General features: G+C 39.1%; 1 protein-coding gene and 1 long non-coding RNA gene across 2 annotated transcripts; one reads left to right on the top strand and one right to left on the bottom strand.

Annotated features, from left to right (window-relative positions):
* Positions 1–2,478: 2,478 nt before the first annotated feature.
* On the bottom strand, positions 2,479–21,660 carry LOC120889819 (uncharacterized). Its single transcript, XR_005733969.2, has 2 exons — positions 20,683–21,660; positions 2,479–3,816 (listed from the first exon to the last, which is right to left on the bottom strand). It is a non-coding gene; the product is annotated as an uncharacterized LOC120889819 (long non-coding RNA).
* Cdkn2b (cyclin dependent kinase inhibitor 2B) lies at positions 3,487–7,640 on the top strand. The gene is made up of 2 exons (XM_005335918.4): positions 3,487–3,642; positions 6,025–7,640. The coding sequence occupies exons 1-2, from the start codon at positions 3,487–3,489 to the stop codon at positions 6,283–6,285; spliced, it is 417 nt and encodes a 138-aa protein (XP_005335975.1). The 3' UTR covers positions 6,286–7,640.
* Positions 21,661–23,408: the final 1,748 nt, after the last annotated feature.

The raw sequence follows: 23,408 nt of genomic DNA, 5'->3' as shown, positions 1-23,408 counted from the left end.
TGAAACGTCATCACTGAAGTCTACTAAGGGTGTGCTGTGAGGTGAGCCATCTGGAAAACACAGAGGAGAAAATAATTATAAGAGTTTATTGTCACCCTCCCCCCAGTTTACCCTAGCAACACTGCTGCTGTACTCTATTTAATGTAAAGAACAGAGGCTTTGAAGTCACGGTTAGGTAGTCTACAAGTTTCTTAACTTCTCTGATCCTTAGATGCTATCTGTAAAATTAAGGTACTAATGCATACTGCATAGTTTTAAATAAAATAGAACTTTTTAAAATACTATTTTAATAAAATAGCACTTCTAAGGTGCTGGATATGAGGCATACAACAAGTGTGATTTTTCCTCTCTTAAGTATAGAAAATGTTTATTAAACCTTAGAAAGAATATTAGGTAACTCAATAATATTTGGAAACCAGGTTGGGCAGATTGGTTTGGTTAAAAAAAATTTTTAAAAAGTGTCCATTGACCTTTTTGTGGCTTCCTTTTTATTTGAAGGGAGGGAGGAAAAGGCATTGAAGGATCAAATTTGAAATTCTAGAATTCCCCATTTGGAGCTGTTTAGGACCACCCAGAAGTATGAACAGAGGAGGCGCTGTCCATGGTGCTAGCGATCACAAATGCCCCTAGCAACATTTCCCCCGCCCAAATTTCTTTTGGGTCAATTTGTTTAGGAAAACTTAAATATCTACCTCGGAAAAAGCTCCCCCACCCCGCCTTACCATGCTTTTCTTCTATCCCTGTCAAACACAAACAGATCTCTTCCACTTTCTTATCAACTTCAAATGGTTTTTCCCTCAGATGCATTGGCCATGTCTACCACTTAAAAAGTTGGTTCAGATTATCATTTCCTGGTCTTTTTTGATAAACTGCAGAGAAATCCAGAGCTCAAAGTACGGTGAGAGGAAACAGTTTATTTCTGATGCATCCTTGAAAGAAGCCTCCTCTAAAAGTTCCTTCACCCTGAGTTGCTTCCTTCAACTTTAGTCTCCAAGTACCCTGTTGATATATCTCAGTAAAATTTTCATATTACATAGAAATTCTCCATCAGTTCCAAGTGCCACTACAGAGACTTTCTTAAAAACTAGGGTCCCATATCTTACTCAACTCTGCACACGTAGAATATAGGACATGTTGAACTAAATTTTGTTGAACTAAATTTTGTTGAACTAAACTTAATTCTTGACTCCATTAGAGAGAAGATCCCAACAACATTTCTTGAAAGTCAGCCTATGTTACACATGAATGTGCACTGAATTGTGGAGTAGCTTGGATTTTCTGATGAAAATGTCCTGGACTAAGTTCATTAACATAAGTCTGGAGAGTCAGCCTCTCAGATTACTGACAAAATACCAATGCTACTCATCTCAAATGCTCTGACTTCCAACTACCCATCTTTCTTCTTCCTTCTCCTGTCTACCTACACACCTGTAATTCTCAATACTCTGTCCATGGGGACTAGATCTCAAGTAAGACAGAAAGAGTGCATCTATGTTTTTCACCCAGAGGTAGATGTCTATTCTTCTGTCCAAACCTAAGAATGGGATGGCCATAAACAAATTAAAGGGCATTTTCTCCAGATAAATATGGAAGTTCAAATAAGAGACAGGTAGAGGAACCCAGAAACTAAGAAATAGGGTAGGAAAGAGAGAAATTATAACTGTATCTCTTGCCCTACTGTGTCAAAGGTGAATTTTAGCCCCTTTGAGTCAATAGATCTTCCTCCCCAAATGCCACTTCTGTGCCCCTCTGTCTCAAGGAAATAGCTTTCCCTGATTTTTAAAGGGGAAGTCCAAGCTAGAAGAAATGTGTTCTGAAGTCTCTTGTTTTTTGAATAAGAAAGCAAAGGACCTCTCTTTGAGACTCATCTTTCTCAGGACTCTGAACTTATTTTGTAAATAACTTCTTGGTGTTAGGAGAAATCCGCTGCCAAGTAGTTCCTCACCAGAGTTTTTGACTTCAGATGCATAACTTGTGATTATCTTCCTATTTCAATGTAGTATCACTTGTACTATTTTAAGTTGTCAAAGCAATAAGTGTGTTGGTTCAAACTCACTTATGAAGATTAGGAAGAAGTGATCTTTAAATCTTCAAAAGTGGATTTAATGACAGGTTCAGCCAGTTTAATGACAGTCCCAGTACCACACCCATGTTTTATTATGTTTCATTATTACTGCATAAATGTCCTTATTAGTCATGGTAAATAAAAATCAAACACACGCTGAGGTGGGTTTAAATAGGTTTGAGGGCAAAGATATATCTCACAAATATCATGAAACAGATCTTAGGTGTTTCGTGGTTGTTTGAGATGGGGTCATTCTACTTGCTCAGGCGCACCTGGCACTCTGGGACTCAAGTGATCCTCCTGTCCCAGCCTCCTGAGTAGCTGGAACTTCGGGCAAGCGTCAGCAGGAGTTTCGGATTCTTAAAATGCATCTGTATGTACGTGTTACCTATGCCAGGTTTCTAGTCTTGATCTCTTTTCTAAAAAGAAAATTATTTATTTCAGAACCATATTAACAATTCAAAGATTAAAAATTAAAAGCACGCGCGGAACAGGATTCTCAGAATTTTTCACTATTTTTCTGGATGACTAATTCAAATAGACACACCCAAAAGAAAATTGCTAAGGTTACTGCACGATGTGAAACTCGTGAAGTTCAAGTACTGCCTGGGGGTGAATTCACCCTCCAGGACAGGTGCAGAGCTGTCACCTTCAGGCATCTTAAGAAAGTAGGAGTTATTTTCAAAGGTTTTCTCTCAGCCACTCCATTGCAATGCAGCCACTAATGTCTCCAGACCGGTAGGCCTATGACTAAAGGAATGGAAGTCCACTGCTCCGCCTGCTGGGGATTAGGAGCTGAGCGCTGTGGGTCAATATTTCCAAACACGTAGCCTTCACTTTACCGGACACCGAGCCAGCAGAGCGGCGAGGGTTCCAGGAGGTGCCTTCACAGGATCTCTCGCTCAGCAATCCTAGGATCTTCTGCGCCCGCTGCCCGCCTCCCTCCGCCACCCCCCACCAGCCCTAAACCACCGCCCCCATCGCCTATGACGCCATCTGCCAGCTTCTGGACGCCTCCCCCAACCCCAGGGACGAGCCCGCGCTGGCCTGCCCGGCTGGAGGCGGAGCCTAGGGGGGCGGGGAGAGCCGGCCCCGCCGCCCAGCTGGAAACCGAATTCAGTCGCAGCTGGCTCCCCACACTGCCAGAGTCAGGCTGCAGTCGCGCCAGACGCTTTTTCCCAGGAGCAAGCCACGAGCGTCGGCTGGTTCTCCGGCTCCAGAAAACAACTCAGGTCTAACCACCAGCCACTCGATCATTGCACCGGCCGCAAACTTCAGGATAGCGACAGGGGGTTGAAGCTAAGCCTTGCTCTCCTGAGGAGGGTGGAGTGCGCAGCAGCGGTGTGGAACGCCGTGGAGGGTCGCTAAACTCACCGCCAGCGGTGGATTATTCGAACTGCTCGGTGTCTGGAGGCTGAGGAATGCGAGAGGAGGACAAGGGCATGCTCGGTGGTAACAGCAGCGATGCGGGCCTGGCCAACGCCGCGGCACGGGGACAATTGGAGAAGGTGCGGCAGCTCCTAGAAGCCGGTGCAGATCCCAATGGAGTCAACCGCTTCGGGAGGCGCCCGATCCAGGTAGCTGGGGCCCCGGGGCCCTGCCGGCAGGGGGCGCGCGAGCGCGCGGCGAGCCTTCCGCGAGTCTGGGCCGCGACCCAGACAGATCTCCACCGACACAGACCTGGGCAGCTGTTTCTGGCTCTCTTGCTGAAGCAGGTGCAGGGCAGGATTTTACCCAGGGGGGGAAAAATCCTAAAGAAAAAAAAAAGTAGAGTTTGAACAAACCACTACTTCAGTTTGGTTTTCTTTTTCTCCTTTGCGGTGCTGGGGAATCAAACTCCAGGCCTGGTGAATGCTAGGCGAGTACACTATGACTGAGCTGCATCTATAATCCTCGCTTTTCTTTTTTATAGTGGAAAATATCAATATTTGCTCTGCATCTCATGATCAGAGATGCAATGAAGAAATTCAACTGGGAGGAAACGGGGAAAGGAAAGGCCAATTAGGGAAGACTGTTTTGTTTGTCTACTTTCCAGAATAAAGATAAGTAAATTCCAGGTTACACAATCTGGATTGAATTTAAGGAATTAACAAAATCATAGTGCATGAAAGAATTCACTGTGAACTTTAAGCCACTGTATAAAATCTTTTATATTTTTCCCTCATAGAGAGGAGTTGAATTTAGAGGAGTGAGACAGAATTCCCAACCACAGTATTTAATTCCTTTTATTTTACATTAGCAGTATCTCTTGAGTGATGCATGGTAGGAAAAAATGTACTTCTTTAGTTTATTATTATTATTATTATTATTTGTCATACTCAAAGCTTGGGTTACAAAAGCATTTCTATAGCAGCTATTAGGTCCTTTTAGAATAGCTAGGGGTTTTCATAGATGATTGCCTTTTCATTGTTAAGGTACAGTTATTCAAAGTTTACTAACGCTGATTTAATTAGTATTGATTTTTTTTAGATTTTTTTAAAAATCTAAGATAATGCTTTCATACTTCATCGTTAACTATTGTGGTCATGTTTGGTATTCATCTCACCATCACACTTTAGCACTAAGCTAATATTAAGAGATCTTGTTAATATTGTGGTTTTTAAGAAAATGTTCATTGTTTTTAAATTATTAGAAAAGTGGTATAACAAATGAGAGATATTTTAAAGCAGCAAACATACTTTAAAATGGTTCTTAATGACTTAAACTTTTATTAATAATTTTAAAGCAAGTTTTCTTATTTATATTAAATTGTCATTTTCTGGGATACTAAAAACTACTTTCCCCCCTTCTTCTCTGCATCAAAATAGCCTTTACATCATTTGTAGAAATAACTTAGTTATCATAGTTTTAAAAAGAGTAAATGAATATTTCTAATAACTGTAAAACACAAATATTACAAATACACTGCCTTTTTATTACAAGGTACATTTCAAAACACATTAGACCTACAAGAACAAATAACTGTGTTTTGGACATTCAGTTACCAAAAATCATTTTTTGTTATCTTTGAATATAAAAGCAAATGCTTGCATAATGTACATGTACATAATGGCTACTAGGATTACTCCTCCAAAATAAAAACATCATTGTTTCTAAGCTATGCAAGTTCTACTTTTACTGCTAACATTCAAAGTATTTTTTAATATAGCAGAATATATACTACTTAACATTATAAATGTAAATGCAGTTTTAATGTTGCTACATTAAATATATTACACTCTAAATTTTAGCTCATGGAAATAATGTTAACTTAAAATATTAAATATGGTGAAAATTAAAGCAAATCATTTGCTTTCATCTTATAAGATCCAAGGTATGGCTTGATTTACTTCTTCCCTTCTAATCTCCAATTTGGGCACAAATTATCAGACTACAATCAGTCTGAGTACGGGCATATATAACAATGAAAAAATTAAAAAGCCTTTCACAGGAATTTGCTAAGAGAAATAAACAATGTAAAACTTAGTTGTTTCTTATTTTTCCCCCTAAAACTACTTCAACTTCTAAAAACTACCAGTTGATAACCTACTAAATATTTTTAGACCTGGATTGGTGACGGATAGGGGAGCAACAACTGAAGCAATTTAATACTTTAAAAGTCTTAAACAACTCCACCCATAAATTATTTAACCAAATAAATTCCCCTGTCCCAATGACAATCAAGAGGTTTTTTTTTTTCCACAGTGATAATCACTTTACCTTTAGCTCTTTCTTGTCTCAGCACGTTTGAAGAATAAAATGGAATTTAATTTGAGCTGAGTATAACTTGGGTGGGTGGGGTTATGGATTACATCAGCAAATGGAGAGAAACCAGACGCCTGAGACTTGTACGCACTTCTGCATTTTGTTGGATACTTCACAAATGGTACATTCTTCTTTAAAATGGCTCTACCTGCCCCGCCCCAGCCGGTATCTCTCTGCTTGCTCTCGCGCCCTGACCACTTTGCTCTTTACCGCAGGTCATGATGATGGGCAGCACCCACGTGGCGGAGCTGCTCTTACTCCACGGCGCAGAACCCAACTGCGCTGACCCTGCTACCCTCACCCGACCAGTGCACGACGCGGCCCGGGAGGGCTTCTTGGACACGCTGGTGGCGCTGCATCGGGCAGGGGCGCGGCTGGATGTGCGCGACGCCTGGGGCCGCCTTCCGGTGGACCTGGCTGAGGAGCTGGGCCACCGCGAGGTCGCAGAGTACCTGCGCGCGGCTGCTGGGGACTGATTGCAAGTTCCCCCAGCCTCCACAATGACTTTTTTACCCCCAGTACCCTACCCCCACCTAATTTAATGCAGGCTGCGTACGTGGAGCGGCACAAAGCCTGCAAGCCTTTCTCAGAAACTCCACTTCCCAGAAGAAGGAGGAGCCAACCCGGAATAAATTCATATACTTAAAAAAAAAAAATCCGAATCCTACCCTCGACATTCACCGTGAAGCCAAAAGCAGAGGGGTGGGGCAAATGGATCGCTGAGATTTAAGATTATGTGAAGTAGCTGGTGTCCTTTACGCTTCAGGATTTTCTGATGTAAAGTGAATGTGAAAATCTTGAAGGACCCCAGGTTCCTAGGAATCTTCCAATGGATGACTCTGGGGTTGGAGCTGGAGGTGACAGGGATTGGCGTTTGGGCGCAGGACAGTGGGTACTTTTGCCCCACAGACCTCGGAAGAGATTCCTTTGAACCCTAGATAAGGGTGGTAGACCCTAGAGGAGAAACGCCAAACCAGAAGACTGAAGACCAAAGGAGGAGGTTTGAGGTGGGTGTGAGCTGGGAACGACGATGTATTTTTGCACAGCAAGGCATGTGCAAACGAAAGCTCTGGGTATTCACGCCCAGCTCCACCAGAGACGGAGGGAGAAAAGAGGACATGGGAGCGATGGCAGATCTGCCCAAAATGTTAAAATCCCTGGATCAGGATGATGTAAAGGTGCTCTTTCTATTATTCCACAAAGTGCGGTTGCTGCTATGTTCTGGATGTGGACGGATTAAAACGGTGCACGGAATGAAGCGGTGGAATGTAAAGAGAGCAACAATATGACTATTTGCTTCATCTACATACCAGAGGATACAGAAATCCCCCTATGAATTGTCACTTTAAAAGATTGTGATAATTTGTACTTTTGAGGTGTTGTAACAGTGTATTTAACGGGAAGAATTTAACAAAATAACTCCTGGCTTTCAATAAAGTGGTGAGGCAGAGCTAGCTTTTTAATGAAGCTACAGCACTGTGACTCAGTGCCAGTTTCTAGATTGCTTTCATCCTTAGCCTATTTATTTCTTTGTTTAAATTGTCTAATTATTTTCTCTATAGTATCTCAGGGGAAATATTCCAAATGTCTTTTAGAAGATAGATGCACTTGTCTAGTAAATTATCTTGGGATATTTCCCAAAAAGGTAGTTGGAAAAATAGATTAGGAAGCTGTTGAAAATACATAATGATGGCTTGTGGGATGGCTTCATATCTGCTGATCAAACTAACAGTGCACTGCTCTGGGATTTAATTTCCAATGTTGCCTGATCATTATAGCATTGGAACAACTGATAATTCACTGCTTTAATAAAGAATAAACAAAGACTGAACTCCAAGACATGAATAATTTGGTTTAAAAATGCATTATATAGGTTTACCACTACCCCTGAGAAATGAAGTTTCAAAAGGATTCATTTTTCCCCTTGTAAAATAATTGTTGATAAGTGATTCTAACAATTAAAAATGCTTACATATACCATAGAAAGTGAAATACAAAATGTATACATGCATTATGCTTCTGAGTTCAGTTGACTATTAAATATAGATTTAAAAGAGAAAAGAGGGAATAGAAAAAATATTTGAGAGTAGAGATTTATAAGGAAGGGTGCTTTTGAACTAAATACACCAATCATTACTTCTCTATTAATTCCTTATTCCCCAAATTAACATATTACTGGGGAAGGTTAGTGGAGAACTGGACCATATCTAATTGGGGAAGAGATATATAGGTTATTAATTTTTTATTGATGCATTATAATTATATATAATAATGGGATTTATTATGACATTCATACACACACAAAACACAATTTGTTCAGTTTCATTCCTCAATACTTCCCTCACCTTTTCTCTTCTTCCTCCCCCTAATATCCTTCTTCTCTATCAGTTTACTTCACCTCTCTTCTTTACTCCCCTTTCTCTCTCTAGTTTCCACATATGAGAGAAAACATGACTTGTTCTTTTGAAATAAATACCAAGGAGTCTTACTAGTCTTTTTAAAATATTTTTTTAACATTTTTTTGAGAGAGAATTTTTTAAAATATTTCTCTTTTAGTTTTAGGCGGACACAACATCTTTGTTTGTATGTGGTGCTGGGGATCTAACCGGGCAGCACGCACGCACGCACGCACGCCAGGCTAGTGCGCTGCCGCTTGAGCCACACCCCCAGCCCCTCATTACTAGTCTTTTGATAAACTTTCACACTGATCATCATAGTGGTTGCACTTCCACTTCCACCAACAATGTATATGTATTCCTTTCCCCCTACATCCTCAAGAGATATGTTTATTGACACAAAATTTGTAGCAAGCATGCTTTACAGTTACCTTAACACAGCCCTGAGAGATAGGTGTTATTTTCCCAGATGAGTACAATAAAGCAGAGAAAGATCAAATAACTTGCAAAGGTCAGAAAGTATTTGTTTCATGATGGGCAAAGTAAGTCTAGGCATCTTTTATGTATCCTGCTAGGATCAGCTTAAGGAACAAGTTGTCAAGTAAACCTTTCAGTAACTGTTCAATATGTGCTGGCTGAAAACAGATCAGAACAACTACCTTATCCTGAAGCTGAAGTGGGGGGCCTTATCTATGACATGTTCCCCTAGCATAGAGTTAATTAAACCATATCAGTGATTGATATTTTTCTCTCTCCTGCAATACTGTAAACTCATCAGTGGCAAAAAGCATATCTTATTTTTTAGCCCCTGTGAATCCTAGTATCTGAGACACAGAACTCAATGGATAAAAAGAGACATTTAATGCTATTGGTTACAGAGGAAAAAATATTCTGATGTAAATTTCAATGTTTTTGGATAGATAATGTTTATGGATATCTTTCTTTAGATAGATAAATAAATCTAAAAGATAAATCTAAATAAAGAAAGTTAATCTAAAGAAATCTAAAGAAAGATAAATAAATATTGCTTTCTACTCAAAAACAAATCTGTCCTAGGGCTGGGACTGGGGATGTAACTCAGTGGGTTCAGTGAGTGCCCTTGGGTTAAATCCCAGGTGCAAAAAAAAAAAAAAAAAAATCACTTTAGGAATCTAAAAATAGTTTATTGCTGGGAGAGTTAGTGTTGTAAAATTTTATCATGATTAAGTAATTTTTGAGCTACTACATTGCATAGTGCTAGAAATATTTTATTTACACAGATCCAAAACAATCCTCATGAGTCTTTCAACTACATGCATTTTTAAAATTGGTTCCACAGTGTACTGTAGTTTTAGAACATTAGAAGATTTTTTTAAAGGACATGATACAGACAATGTAATATATACTTTATGAAGCTACAGTCCTAAAACTATTACGATTCCCATCAGTGTGTGGAATTCAATGTATGGTAGACATGGGGTAAAACTGATATTGTAACCAATACCAATAACTTGTTTCATTTGTAGTTAGTACTAATTTAGCTACACAGAAATGACTAATGAACTGCAGCGAACAGTCCACTAGTCCTGGGTGAATCTCTAGGTCAGTCACCACAGGAAGTGTTTAGTGCATTTAGAAAATTTTTAATTCAAAAGAATTTCTCAGCCTGTGAAATGGTGTGGGGTTTAAGAACATGTAGAACACATGTGCAATAGGTGTTTTACCTTTCTCCTTTTTCCTTTTTTTTTTTTTTACTGTAAATTGACAATTTATATTCATTGCACTTATAGGGTACAAAATGATGTCATGATTTATAAAGACAGTGTGGAATAATTAAATCAAGTCAATTAACTATTACCACAAATAACTATGCTAAGTGAAATGTCAGGTAGAGAAGGACAATGCCAAATGTTCTCATTGATATGTGGAATCTAAAATGAATTTATAGAAGTAGAGACTGGAGCATGGGGATGATGGTCAAATTAGTACAAAATCTCCTAAGAGGAATATGTTTCCCTTTTAGGTCTATTGAACAGATTGGTGAATATAGTCAATAACAGTATTGTACATTTCAAAATTATCAAGATAGACAGTTTGAATGTTCTCACCACAAAGCTTATAGTTTTGTTTTGTTCCCTTTGACCTCTAAAATCATGAATAACACATGAGGAAAACAGCTATTTAATAAAAAAATTTTAAGCAGAAAGAACACAATGATCTCCCATTTTAAGTTCCTAGGGTGGCTTATAAATTCTAGTAAATGTAAACAGAATGTTTTAAATCTTTCTTTCAAAACTCTTGAAAAAAAGATAATGGAACCCTCATTTTCAAATTAAGCCACAAGGACAGAAGCTTTAATCCTAGTTATCACTTAGGTACTCAATAAATTATTGGCTAGATGAATATTATTTTAAAATCTATATTGTTCTACAATTACTAAGAAAATATACTGTAAAAAAGATGTCAACTGATCAATCTCCTATTTGTTTTATAAAATCCTTAAGGATTCATACAAACACATATAGTTACTATTTTCGTGAGCCCTGCTTCTGGCTCCATTAAGTAACTACAGAAAATTAAATATACCTAGTAATTTGTGTAACTAAGTCTAAAATATTACCAAGATTGTTATGAATCCTACTACCTGACCTTGTTGAATCACTCATTTGACCTTATTTTTATCTTTCCTTTTTCAGTTAACTGGATGGATATAAAAACAAGTGCAATTAACTATAAGGAAAATCTGTTTAAAATTCATGCCCAGGATAGTGACATGCCTGTAATATTAGTTATTCAGGAAGCTGAGGCAGTAGAATCAAAAGTTCCAAACCATCCTCCAACTGGTGTGTGTACTGTAGGTTTTCTGGTATTCAACAATTCTTCCTCTTTTTCAGTGTGCCTAATTATCCAAAATATGTCTTCAGCTCTCTGTGTCACAGGAGACAGAAATAATTTCCCTGAAAACCAGAATGTTGGAGCTACACTCCCCTCTTTTCTCTGATCCCAAAAGGGGAAAACCGAGATTTGGACAGTTTGTTCTGATCATACCAAAGTGTGTCAACTTGGAGGAAAAGTTGATCTGCATGAAAAACAACAGCTTTCCTTCCCCATTCAGTGAAGCTATTCTCTGTTTTTTCCTCTGTCCCCAGTTTTTATTAATTTTACTACAACTATTTGGATGGGTTTAGGGAGTGTGTGTGTGTGTGTGTGTGTGTGTGTGTGTGTGTGTGTGTGTAGAAAACAGACTTTATTTTGTATAACTGTTTGCATGAAGTCTAAACTCCATTCAGCAGGTTAGAAAATTCTTGTTATTAGAAGTGGAAATGTTTAATTGCTCAATAAGTAATTGTAAAATTAAGTGTATGAAATTATGTTTAGATTGAGAAAAACAATTCTTGGCGGTATACAGGAAAAGAAAACTACAAAAGTGAGCTTTAGAAATAAGTGGAGTGCCTGGGATATGACTTAGTGGTAGAGCATGTCCTGGGTTAGATCCAGATAATAGAGGATAACATAACTATGTTTTCCTTTAACTGTATTTTTCAATCTTTACATAATGATCATATGTTTGTAACATTTTGAACATTTTAAAATTGCATATATAGCACCAAAAATGCTAAAGAAAATATTAAGTAATAAATTCATAAAAATTTATTATTAAAAAAGTTCCAAATCAGGCAACTATCTCAAAATTTATAAATAAATAAATAAGGGCTGGGAATATAGCCTAGTGGTAGAACACTTGCTTAGCATGTGTGAGGTACTGGGCTCAATTCCCAGTACTACTATAAAATGAAATAAAAGTTCCTGTGCTTTAGTGGTTAAAATTAATAATTTCAGACCTAAGATATGAAACAGTTCAAATTAATTATCATAAAAAATGCTTTTTGGTACTGAGGATTGAACCAGGAATGATTTTATGATAATCTATGTCCATGTTATGGCAAACTCAATATAGTGTCCAGGATCATTAATCTATCTTCAGAAACTAGGTAACTGACCTTTGGCAAATATATACAACTAATTTCACTTGCACATGCATTAAGATTCTATACTTCCCTTTGTTGGGAATACTAAAAACAAATTAGGTGTGCATTAATATATAATAGCTATATAATATACAATAATATTAATATATAATATATAATAAAATACCATATATTATATGATATGTAATAATATTAACATATAATTTTTTATTGCCTTTATAATCAACCCTCAGTTATTTTAAAAAATGAAAGATATGCTTATTTTCCTTTTATACTTAACTGGAAGCTGGTTGTTTTTATGAGAGCATATGATCTTTACAATGCTCGACACAATGCTATTCTACCCAAAGCAAAGTGAATAGAATTAATTATTTACAAACTTATAGAAATCATCTGAAACAGCACTCTTTTGGACTGCCTTTTGAAACTAATGCAAAAGTCAGTGTCTTCTAAGTACAGGGAGGTTTGCTCTCATGTTTAAATCACTTGATAATCATAAGCAATTTCAATTTGCTTATTAGATTTTTCATTAATAGCTGAAATTAACTAGTTGACTGCTTGACAAAAACTTGAAGAATAACTCTTAGGTTGGTGTGACTTCACAGTATTCAATTATTAAGCTACAACTAAATGATATAGGGAGATGATCACAAATTTTTAAAAGATTAATTTTAGAAATTACTTGAGAGAGCAGTAACAGTGAAGCCTCAATACTTTCAGTACCTCCTCCTGTTGTACTTATAATTCCAGAAAAGGGAGAGGAAGTGAAGGAAAGAAACAAGGACTTGATTGAAAGGTAGAAGACATTGGTTCCCGTGTATTGTCTCTTCAACTTTTTAAATACATGCTGCTAAATCATGTAACTGATTAGCCATAATTTTCCTTATATATAAAAATAGGAATTGGACTAGATTATTTCTAAGTTCCTATCACCATTAAAGTTTTATACCCTTATGAATCTATTGCATACATGACTGTGGTATATGTATATGCCTGCCTATTTACATATATATTTTATTAGTAGTTATTTTGCCATAGTGTGAGCTAAGGAAAGATATACAGATGAATGGAGAAGATATATAGATGATGGAAGAAAAATATACGTTTTCAGTTCTGGAGCCCCAGGGAGTATAAAACTTTATAAGCACTACCTCTATCAGTTCATCAAAAAATTACAGACAAGTTTGAGAGAACTTGGACAAAAAAGATCCTCTGAAAAAGACTAAGTTTTAAGATCTTTCTCACTTCATCTTAATTCTGATTTTTCCTGTTACTTTTGCATTTTCTCATGTCATCAGACCACTAGAATGTTTTTTGTTTGTTTTTGTTTTGGGTTTTGTTTTGGGGTTTTTTGTTTTGTTTTTTTCCTTTTTTTCGTGTGTGTGTGTGTGTGTGTGTGTGTGTGTGTGTGTGTGTGTGTAGAACGCAGGAAACTCTATTACTGAGCTATACCACCAGTCCTTTTTATTTTGAGATGGTCTTGCTAAGTTTCCAAAGCTGACATTGAACTTGCCATCCTCCTGCCTCAGACTCTGGAATCACTGGAATTACAGGTGTGCACCACTATGCTTGACTAAAACTGTTGCTCAAAGTGAGCTGACCAAGTAAAATCAACATATAAAATATTGAGGAAATGAGTATTTATATGCCAATGTAAGTACTCTGAAGAAAATAAATTATTTTTATGTGAGTGTATAACAAGGCTTTTTGACTTAACTGGTTGGTATTAGGGGTTGGCTGAAAAGGAAAGGATGAAGAAGATGTTAGAAGAAACTGAAAGTATAAAGGCAAGAAAAATTAAATTATGTAAAAGAAGTCATTAGAGGCTGAGTAATTCTCTGTGAACATCTGTCATGGATTTTACAGACCCACTCCTAAGGGTGTTACTTTCTGGATTGATTCCATCAAATTCCTTGAAACTTTTAGGTCCCTAACTCTTCACTGAGTGATTGTAGGAATCAGCTGGTTAGGAAAGACATCTGTATCAACTAATTATGTAAATGCAACCATTTCAGGAGGGCAGGGATGAGAATTAAAAGAGAATAACATGAGGAATAGAAGGAAGAGGAGCATGGTTTTATTTTGTGGAAGATGGGCCAGCAGTTACAACAGATTTGCTCAACCAAAACATTGTGTACATGCTGCTGGGATTTGTGAAAAAAATCCAGGCTTCAAATAATCAAAATATAAATAATAGAAATGTGTTCACTCCCTACTACTATCCTGTTTTTTTAAATAAAACTTTTCTCAATTTCAGCTTTTCAAATGGGATGATTCCATTCTTGCCTTTTCAATCCCCTACTCAGAAGATTTTGTTATCATTACATGCATAAAGAATTTCTGTAAACTAAGTAACTTTCATATATTCAGTCCTATTAATTACATAATACAGGAAAATTTTCTTTGATACCAGTGCTTTTAGTGAAAAAAATGTAACTGGCATGGATTATATATTAAGCACAGTAATGTGAATAAATTTATGTGTCAAAATGAGCACCAACTCTGATTTACTAATTTGACATTTGAACTAAATATAAAACAAAGGCTTTGCTAGAAAAAGAACTATGAACATTGTATTAAAGTGACATGCTGGTTGGGTTGGGGGTGTAGCTGAATGGTTGAGCACTCACCCAGAATGCAGAAGGCCGTGGGTTCAATGCCTAGCACATGCTTGCACACACACACCTGCTAACATCCTTACAGCTACACTAAAAACTATACTAAAAGTTTATAAGGATCCTAAATAGCTATTAATCCCCTTCTCACTCAGAAGCTCCTAGATTTAGACATCTGGTAGATATATAAAGCCAGTTCTGATATTTAAAATGTCTTCCAACAGAGGTCAAGTTAAAACTTTATGACCAATTACAGTAACTGAACTATGCTCATTTCCCTTTCATACTTGGCCTGCTCCTCAAATGCACAATCTTTTTATCCACTCTTTAACATAATACTATTATCATGTGGTTGGAGCTACTTCCTCTGAACTCTGTCTCCATTCCATTTTAAACAAACTTCTCTCTGCCTTCTATCCATTCACAAATCTCTGCATCTCCTTGACTTGGCTAAAAACTGTGTCTTCCTGATAATTTCACTTTCTTGTGCACTAGATACATGATTCTAAGTTATGGATAACAGAGAATGATTTAACCAGGGTTTTGTATGTGATATTTAGGTAGTTTTTGGTGTACTCACAAACCAAATATGTGAAGATTATCCATTGTCCTTCAGGTTTCTCTATTCTATTAATATAAATAACATAATTGCATTTTGTTTTCTACATCTAATTAAACTGTAAAAGTCACTGCATGCTATAACACATTTTATAATATAAGAGATAATACATAAACAAAACAGCAAACAATTTCTTCTGTTCAAAACCCAGAGACAGGTCAGAAGGTTTATTGCTAACACCTGGAGTTTTCTTCTAAAGGGTGTCTTCTGGAAAGATTTTTATAAAATGGCTTCTCATGGAATCTATAAGTTATGAGTCCCTAGCTCTATCACTTTTCCTAGGGCACCAAACTGCCCTTCACCATCCTGTGTATCCCCTGTCAACATACCACCTAGAGTTATAAAACTATAACCTTTGATTTTCTTCTACTACTCTCCAATCTCTGTACCACCTTTGATATCTAGAGTGATTGCAATAAGCCTTTCCAAGTTCACAGTGATCTCTGATGTGTTTAAATCTTAACATAAACAGAAATATTTAATATCATATTTTTTCTAGGAAAAAATTAAATGACTATTCCACATTTACCTTCTAAGACTGTGCCTATACAATAAGGGTGTCAATCCCAGTAGTCACTTGAAAGCAACAAGTTTAAAACCATTTCCATTTGAGGCAATTGGTCCTCAACCCTGGCTCCTCGTCAGAATCACCCACGTAGATTTGCTAATCAGTTCCAGGTCTACCAAATTGGAATATGTAAGTGTGATCTCCCAAATGTCTGTGCTTGTGGTTTAATAATTCTTGCTATAATGAACTTTCAAACACTCCAGAAAGCAAAAAGTGCAAAATAAAAATCTCCTGAAACTTCCTCTTCCCATTCTCACTATCCAAGGGTAAACACCATTTAAAAATTATAAATTATCCTTCCAGAAATATTAGTATATATAATTATAAATATCCCTCCCCAACACACATATTTGAAAAACACATTTATACTATTCTATCACTGGCTTTCTTTGACAGCTTCCATTAACAGCACATATAGATTACTTCATTTTTTCTAAATGTATATAGTTTTATATTTTATGGATGAGTATTAATTTTTAAAAATCTTAACTGTTACAAACATGTCACGTTTTCTTTTTCTTGTATTTTTTGTAACACTATTAACATAGTAGATATTTGTGCAACAGGAGTAAAATTGTTACTTAAGAGATGTCTCTGTACAAGTATGTTGCATGTGTTTGTAATCTTTCCATACTTATGTTTGTGTGTACATATATATAGCGCCATACTTTTAGATATGTATACATATGTTATATATGCTTTTCATATTTATATGAGTTATTGCTAAGTCACTTGTTAAGACATATACACGTCTATATATATACATATGTGTGTATGTTCATACAATGTATACAACATATTTCCCATACTTGTAGATATACCATATATAGCATATATATATACACACATATTTATATAGTGCATGTGTATACAAGTATATTTCTACACATTATCTGTGTACATTTGCATTATTTTATGAATCATAAGAATAAAAAAGGTGAGTCAGAGGAAACATATAAGCACATACAGGAGCATAAATGCACATATAATTTTGATTGATACTATAGTTACCTTTCAAAACAATTACATGAAGTTATAATAGTTAAAAGAGTGACTGTTTCCTAACAACTTTGCCATTCCATTTTCTTTTTGCCAGACTTGTAATTATACAAATTTGGTTTTGTTTACATGTCTTTACATGTGAGATTGAGTATCTTTCATTTATTTTTTGACTGTGTATATAGACTATAAACTGCCTCATAACTTTGTCTGTTTTCTAACTGGGTTATATTTTTATTGGTTTATTATGTGTTTATTCATATATTTTAGAAATTACTCTTTTGTCATGTATGATCAAAAATTGATTTTAAATATTGCCTATGGTGTCTCTTGTGCCTTTGGGATTGGGATTTGAGCATATGTGACATAGAGAAAAATTTCTCATGAAGTTGTGCTAATCAAGAGTCATAGGGGCAGGAAAACAGGACAAGGAATGCACAATAAGATTTTCCTCTCCTATCCCTGCCTGAGAGGTACTGATCCAAATAGAACATTCTTTTCCTTTATTAAAAGACTCAGAAAAGTGCCTGCCAGATTTTTAGGCCAGTGGAAGAAAACAGAGAAAAGTTCCCACATTCAGTACCTGCCTGCATAAGTGATTCACAATCAACTCACTGGCTGTTGAATCAGGTCTTTGGGAAAACAGAAAGACCAGAAGTCTAAAAATCTTCCTGAAGCTGGTGCAGTGGTAAATGCCTATAACCCCAGCTACTTGGGAGGCGGAGGCAGGAGGATAGGAAGATTGCAAGTTTGAGGACTGAGCAATTTAGTAATTGTGTCTCAAATTTTTTTTTTAAAAAAGGGGGGGAGCTGGGGATGTAGGTCAGTGGTAGGATGCTTATGTAGTGTGCTTGAGACCTTGGGTTCAATCCCCAGTACCACTACAAAAAGTTTTTGTTATTGTTGTTTTTAAGACCTTCCTAATGGTTCCAGTTCTCACACTGTAATGTCCATGTAATGTCCATGATTTAAGCCTGTCTGGACTTTAATATTTTCACCTGTAGGATTATAAATAATCCAAAATTCAAAGGGTCACTATAAGGAAAAAGCAAGTGATTCAAGCACAAGTACATAATACTTTTTAACTCCTAGTTGTTAATTTTTTGAAAAGCACATAACCTAACCAAAAGTTCCTTGGAATTCCAAAAGTATTTGGAATTCCACATATTCTATTAGTTGTTTTGCTAGAAAATCACCTTTATAATTACATTTTGCTTAGACAAATTAAAATTAGAATTTCTCTCCACACCAAAACTGATAGAGAACAGGTGCTAGACAGCAAGGAGAAAACAAAATGGAATTTAAAAGTTAAATTTAAAAAAAAAATTCTTTGAACAGAGAACCTACTATACAACGTGTGTGTGTGTGTGTGTGTGTGTGTGTGTGTGTGTGGTGCTGAGGATTGAACTCAGGGCCTTGTGCATGTGAGGCAAACACTCTAAAACTGAGCTATATCCCCAGCCCTATAATCATCTTCTTACTCAAATGGCATTCCTCTGAATAGGGCAACTGCTCTTTTCTTCTGGACAAGTTTCCATAGAAAGAAAACAGTTTAAGCTATACAGGTCCAATAAATACAGACAGATCCCTGAATTAAAATTTGGCTAAGAAACTGAGCCAAACAAGCACAACAAGATAATATGATGGTGAATTATATATGTCAACTTGGCATTGCTGTAGTTCCCAGTTTTGGGGGGTGGGGAAAGCACCAGTCTAAATGTGGCTGTGAAGGTATCTTTTAGATGTAATCAACATTTCAGTCAGTAGATTTTGAATAAAGCATATACAGCCCATAAACTGAATGGGTCTCATCCAACCAACTGAAGGATTTAAGAGAAAAGTCTGAGATGCCTCAAGCCTGCAAAACCCACTCTTTCCTGGGTTTCCAGGCTGCCTGCAAATTAGCAACTTGCCAGCCCCGCCATTTCCTGAATCGATTCTTGAAACAAGTTTCTTACCTATCCTATCCTACCCTAGAGGCTCTGTTTCTCTGAAGAACACTGGCTACTATAAATAACAATTTCAAGAAATGAATCAGGGCCTTCTCTCCTTTCCCCACCGAGATTTGTTACCACAGCTAATCACTTTGTCTGGGTCCAGGAAACTCTTCACTCCTCCATTCTTCTAGAATCCTTAAATTCGATGCTGAATTCAGCAGTATTGTTTCCTGCAGAGGAGTTATTTCTCTGACCTACCCCTTTCTAAAGTGCCCTTCCTCAGCGATCCCTCAGAGTCCCTCTCTCCCATGAAGTTTTTTGAAGAGAATGGTGTCATAGGTGCAGGAGGTAAACCAGGGTCTGATTTTCACCAAGCTTACATTCTACTGGGAGACCGACACCACAAATAACTTTTCACACTTAAATACTGTAAGGAGGGTGGGGCTGCCGTGGTGTGCGGGTGCCCTAAAGGGAAGGCGTTTCTTAGCTGAGATGGTGAATAAGAGACCTGAACGGAAAGGAGCCAGCCTTGAGAAGAGCGAGAGAGAGAACATTCATTTCAGACAGAAGGAGGCAAGTAGCTCCTGCTCTGAGCAAGGTTGTAGGTAAATGATGAGTGAATCCTACCGGAAAAGTGCCTTTGTGAAATCTAGAATTTAAGAGCAACCGTTAAGTCTTACTTCATCCGACCGGCTGGATCTTCAGTCCGGGAGACAGCTTCACCATCAACGTCACGTGACAGGACCAGGGAAAGGGAAAGGAAAGCACCCTGCTGCTCCATTATTGGTCTTTCAGTTACAGAACAGCTTTAGATGGGTGGCTTGGCTATCCCAGGCCCCACTTTCCTCCTCCTTAAAGTGAAGGGATTTGGTGGCTGATACATAAGGACCTGTGAGTTCTTTCTCTAAAGTAGAAATGGTTCCACTTGCCAGGCTACTAGGCCCGAACCCATGAACGGGGGGAGGACAGCCGCTGCGAGGCGGGCCACATTTCCAGGCCTAGAAAGCTGGGCCTAGTCCCAGAAGCTCTTGCACACTTTGGGTCGTCCAGGCCGTGGTTTTTGCCTAAGAGGCTCTGGACAGATCCAGACGGACCGGGACCGCGGGCCCAGGAAGTCGGTCACCCGGTCAGCGCCGCGCGCCTGAAAGCTGCGTCCTGGGCTCGACTTCCCGCTTTCAGAGAGTCGCCGAGCCCGCCTCCGAGCTCCAGACCCCGAACACAGACTCGCCAAAGTGCGCTCTAGGACACGGCGGCTTCTCCGTGCTCTCAGGCCGCTCGGTGTCCTGGAGTCACCCCGTGTTTCTGCGGCTCCTTCCTTTCCTTCCCCCGCTTTTCCTGTCCCGAATGGACCACCGCGGAGGAGAAAGGAGGGAGGCTCTCTAAAATGAAAGAATCGGTGGCGTGGAAGGAAAGAGAGGGCGGAGGGGACAGCCAGCGCGCAGAGTTGTCAGGCAGCGGGAGAGCAGGGTGACGGAGCGCTGGGCGGAGGCGGCGGCGGTGGCAGCTGAACGCTGCAGTCCGCGCCACGCTGCAGTCCTCTCGGGTGCCCGAGCGAAAGCGAGCGGCCCCTGGGGGAGGGGAGTGCGGGAGGAGGAAAGAGGAAGAAGCGCTCAGATTCTCCGCTGTATCTTGAAGCCAAAACCGAAAATAAAAATGGCCTAGATGTAGCGGATTCGGCGCTCACCCTAGTCCGGTAACTCAGGCGACATCCAGTGCTGGTAGGGGAAGGGGAGTCGTGCTCAGCCTGGACCCGGGCATTGGCTCCACCTACCTGGTCCCGAGCCCGGCCTTCAGTATCCAGATGTCGTGTCGGTGCGTGCAGCGGTTTCTTTTAATTTCGCTGTTTTCCCAGATCTAGAAACCGAACGGACGGAGCGGCATTTTCTTTCAAAACTGACATTCAGCCTCCTGATTGGCGGATAGAGCAAAGAGCTGACCTTGTTTTTCTTTCTTTCTTTTTTTCTCTTTTAAATAATCTGATTTGGAAAAAAGGAGGACTCTTGACGCTGGGCGCGAGGGATAAAGGAAGGGAGCCCGGAGCGGCACCCAGCAGGACCGGACCCGCGGGAGCGCGGCGGTTCCTGGTAGGGCCGTGTCAGGTGACGGATGTTGCCAGGGGGCGGGCTGCCTGGAGATGCGTCCAAGCGTCAGGCCCGGAGGCTGCCACCGCGTGGGGCGCCCGTGTTGAGGGTGGGAAGGTGGTGGGGCGGGGGAGCGGTGGGGATGCGGATAAGGCGCGAAAAAGCGGGTAGGCCGAAAGGACAGGAACCCAGGACGCCAGCCGCTCCCGCGCGCGCCTCCCTCTGGGCGCCTCGGCAGCCTTTCCCGCGCGCACTGGGCTCGGAACGGTTCTGCGATCTTGGGCTGTAGGGGGTGGGGGGAGCAATGGCGCGCGCGAGGAAGGAGGGTGCGCGCCTGCGGGGCGGAGATGGGCAGGGGGCGGTGCGTGGGTCCCAGTCTACATTCGGGGGACAGGCGCGGTGCTGCTTACCTCCGGTGCTGAAGGGAGGAGAGGCAGCTGCTCCGTGGCTGTGGCCAGAATATGGTACGCAGGTTCTTGGTGACGGTCAGGATTCGGCTAACTTGCGGCCCACCGCGAGTGAGGGTTTTCGTGGTGCATATCCCGCGGCTCTCGAGGGAGTGGGAAGTGTCGCGTGAGCAGGCCGTGGCGGCCCTCGTGCTGATGCTAGTGAGGAGTCAACGCAGAGGGCAACAATCGCATCCTACAAGACCAGGTAGGAAAGCCCCTCAAAAAATGCTGGGTGTAAAGACACTTGGATGAATTTTGTTTGGTATGATTTAGTACACAGATAAGTTATCTGCACGAGGCGAGGAGGAGGAAGAGGAGGAGGAGGAGGCTATGGGGTTAGGAACGGGACGCCTTTCCCCCATTCGTCTTACAGATGCGGTTCTCCCACCACATTGAGCCCAGAGCCCCCTTCACAGACCTCAATCCTGTGAAACCCTAAGGGGAACCGAAGGGTTCTAAACCCACCTTAGAAGTCAGTGGCTTCTGAATTTCCTCGGTGGAAGTCAATGACACACACACACACACACACACACACACACACACACGGTAAGGTGTATCTCTAGAGAACTTTCTTTTGCCTTGGGGGAAATTACTGCTAACTGCCTTAGTTTTCTAGAAACTGCCTTTTCTTTTTTTCCCCACCCAGCCTCCAGGCTGAGTGGCCCTCCCCATGTCCAGAAGTGGTGAAGGACAAAAGAGAATGTGGACTTGCACACAGTTTGACTTAATGAAATACTGCCACAAGGAGCAAACACTTGCTTCTTGGGGATTTTGCAGCCCAGAGGGAAATGAGATGGAGGTTTCAGACTTGGCCTATGTGATCAAACTGCTCAGGACAAAGCGCCTGTGGTTAGTTAGCACAAGGTAGAACTACAGTGGTGTCCCTGGGGAATCACAAATACGTTTTTTAATCACGTCAGACCACAATTAACAGAATTATACAATGAGGCCTACTTCTTGAAAAATAGAAGCTATGGAAGTTGCGTCCTCACATGGGATAAATCTTTTATTCAGCCGGTGTAATTTTCTATGACCAGGAAAATTGAATATATAGTTGTAATGGGCAAAACCTTAATTAGAACTCAGAGGTAAAATCTAAAATTAATTTAGTGAGCTTTTATTTTTGTGACCTTCCTCGTGGAATCTCTTCCCCGGAAATACATAGCTCCAAAAAGCAAAAGCTGGTGGAGGGGGGAATTTTTTTAATTGCCATGTCTTTTTGACACGGAACTGAAAAACTGTTTAAACTATCAGGATTTTTTTTCTAATTAGCAAAAAAAAAAAAATCTACAATTTATAGTAAAAGTGCACTTTCTATTTTATTTTTCATACTACTATAAAAGTTAACTTTTTAAAAAATCAGTAGAAGGAGCTTATAAAAATTCTCACAGCTTCTTGCTAGATTTGAATTTTAGGTGATTTTAACACATTCACAAGATTCTGATTATTTTTTTTTCCAATGGTGGGTTTTTTTTTTTTTTGCTGTATCAGCAAATATTTAGCCACTGTGCTATTAAGTTTGAATATAGTTGTTAGTATTATTCTCTTAAAAAACTTGTTTTATTACTCTAGTTAATATTACTCTATAAAATTATTTTATTTAAATTATTAGGATGATTCTAGAAATCTATAATTAGAAAATAGCAAAACTACTAATATTTGTAATTCGCTAATAATGCATTTCTATTTTAGAAATATAAAACATATTTGGCTACTTTAAATTAGAGAAAATATCCATTGTATAGTATATCTGTAGTATAAAATAGAAAAATAGGTTTGTTGAAAGTAACCATTTATTTCTGGATATTTAGGTATAAACCAGTTTTCAGGAACTATGTGTAATGGTGCTTAGGCATTCGTTCACTATGTGAAAGGCCCAGCTTTCAGGAAATATCTGATGATAGAGCACATGGCTTATCGTCTTGAAAAAATGCATAATTTTTCAATTTTCTATGTGAAATTATACA

Source organism: Ictidomys tridecemlineatus, chromosome 4, assembly GCF_052094955.1.
Source record: "Ictidomys tridecemlineatus isolate mIctTri1 chromosome 4, mIctTri1.hap1, whole genome shotgun sequence".
NCBI lineage: Eukaryota > Metazoa > Chordata > Mammalia > Rodentia > Sciuridae > Ictidomys > Ictidomys tridecemlineatus.
Note: the sequence above shows the minus strand (reverse complement) of the source record. Positions and strands in the feature narration are given on the sequence as shown.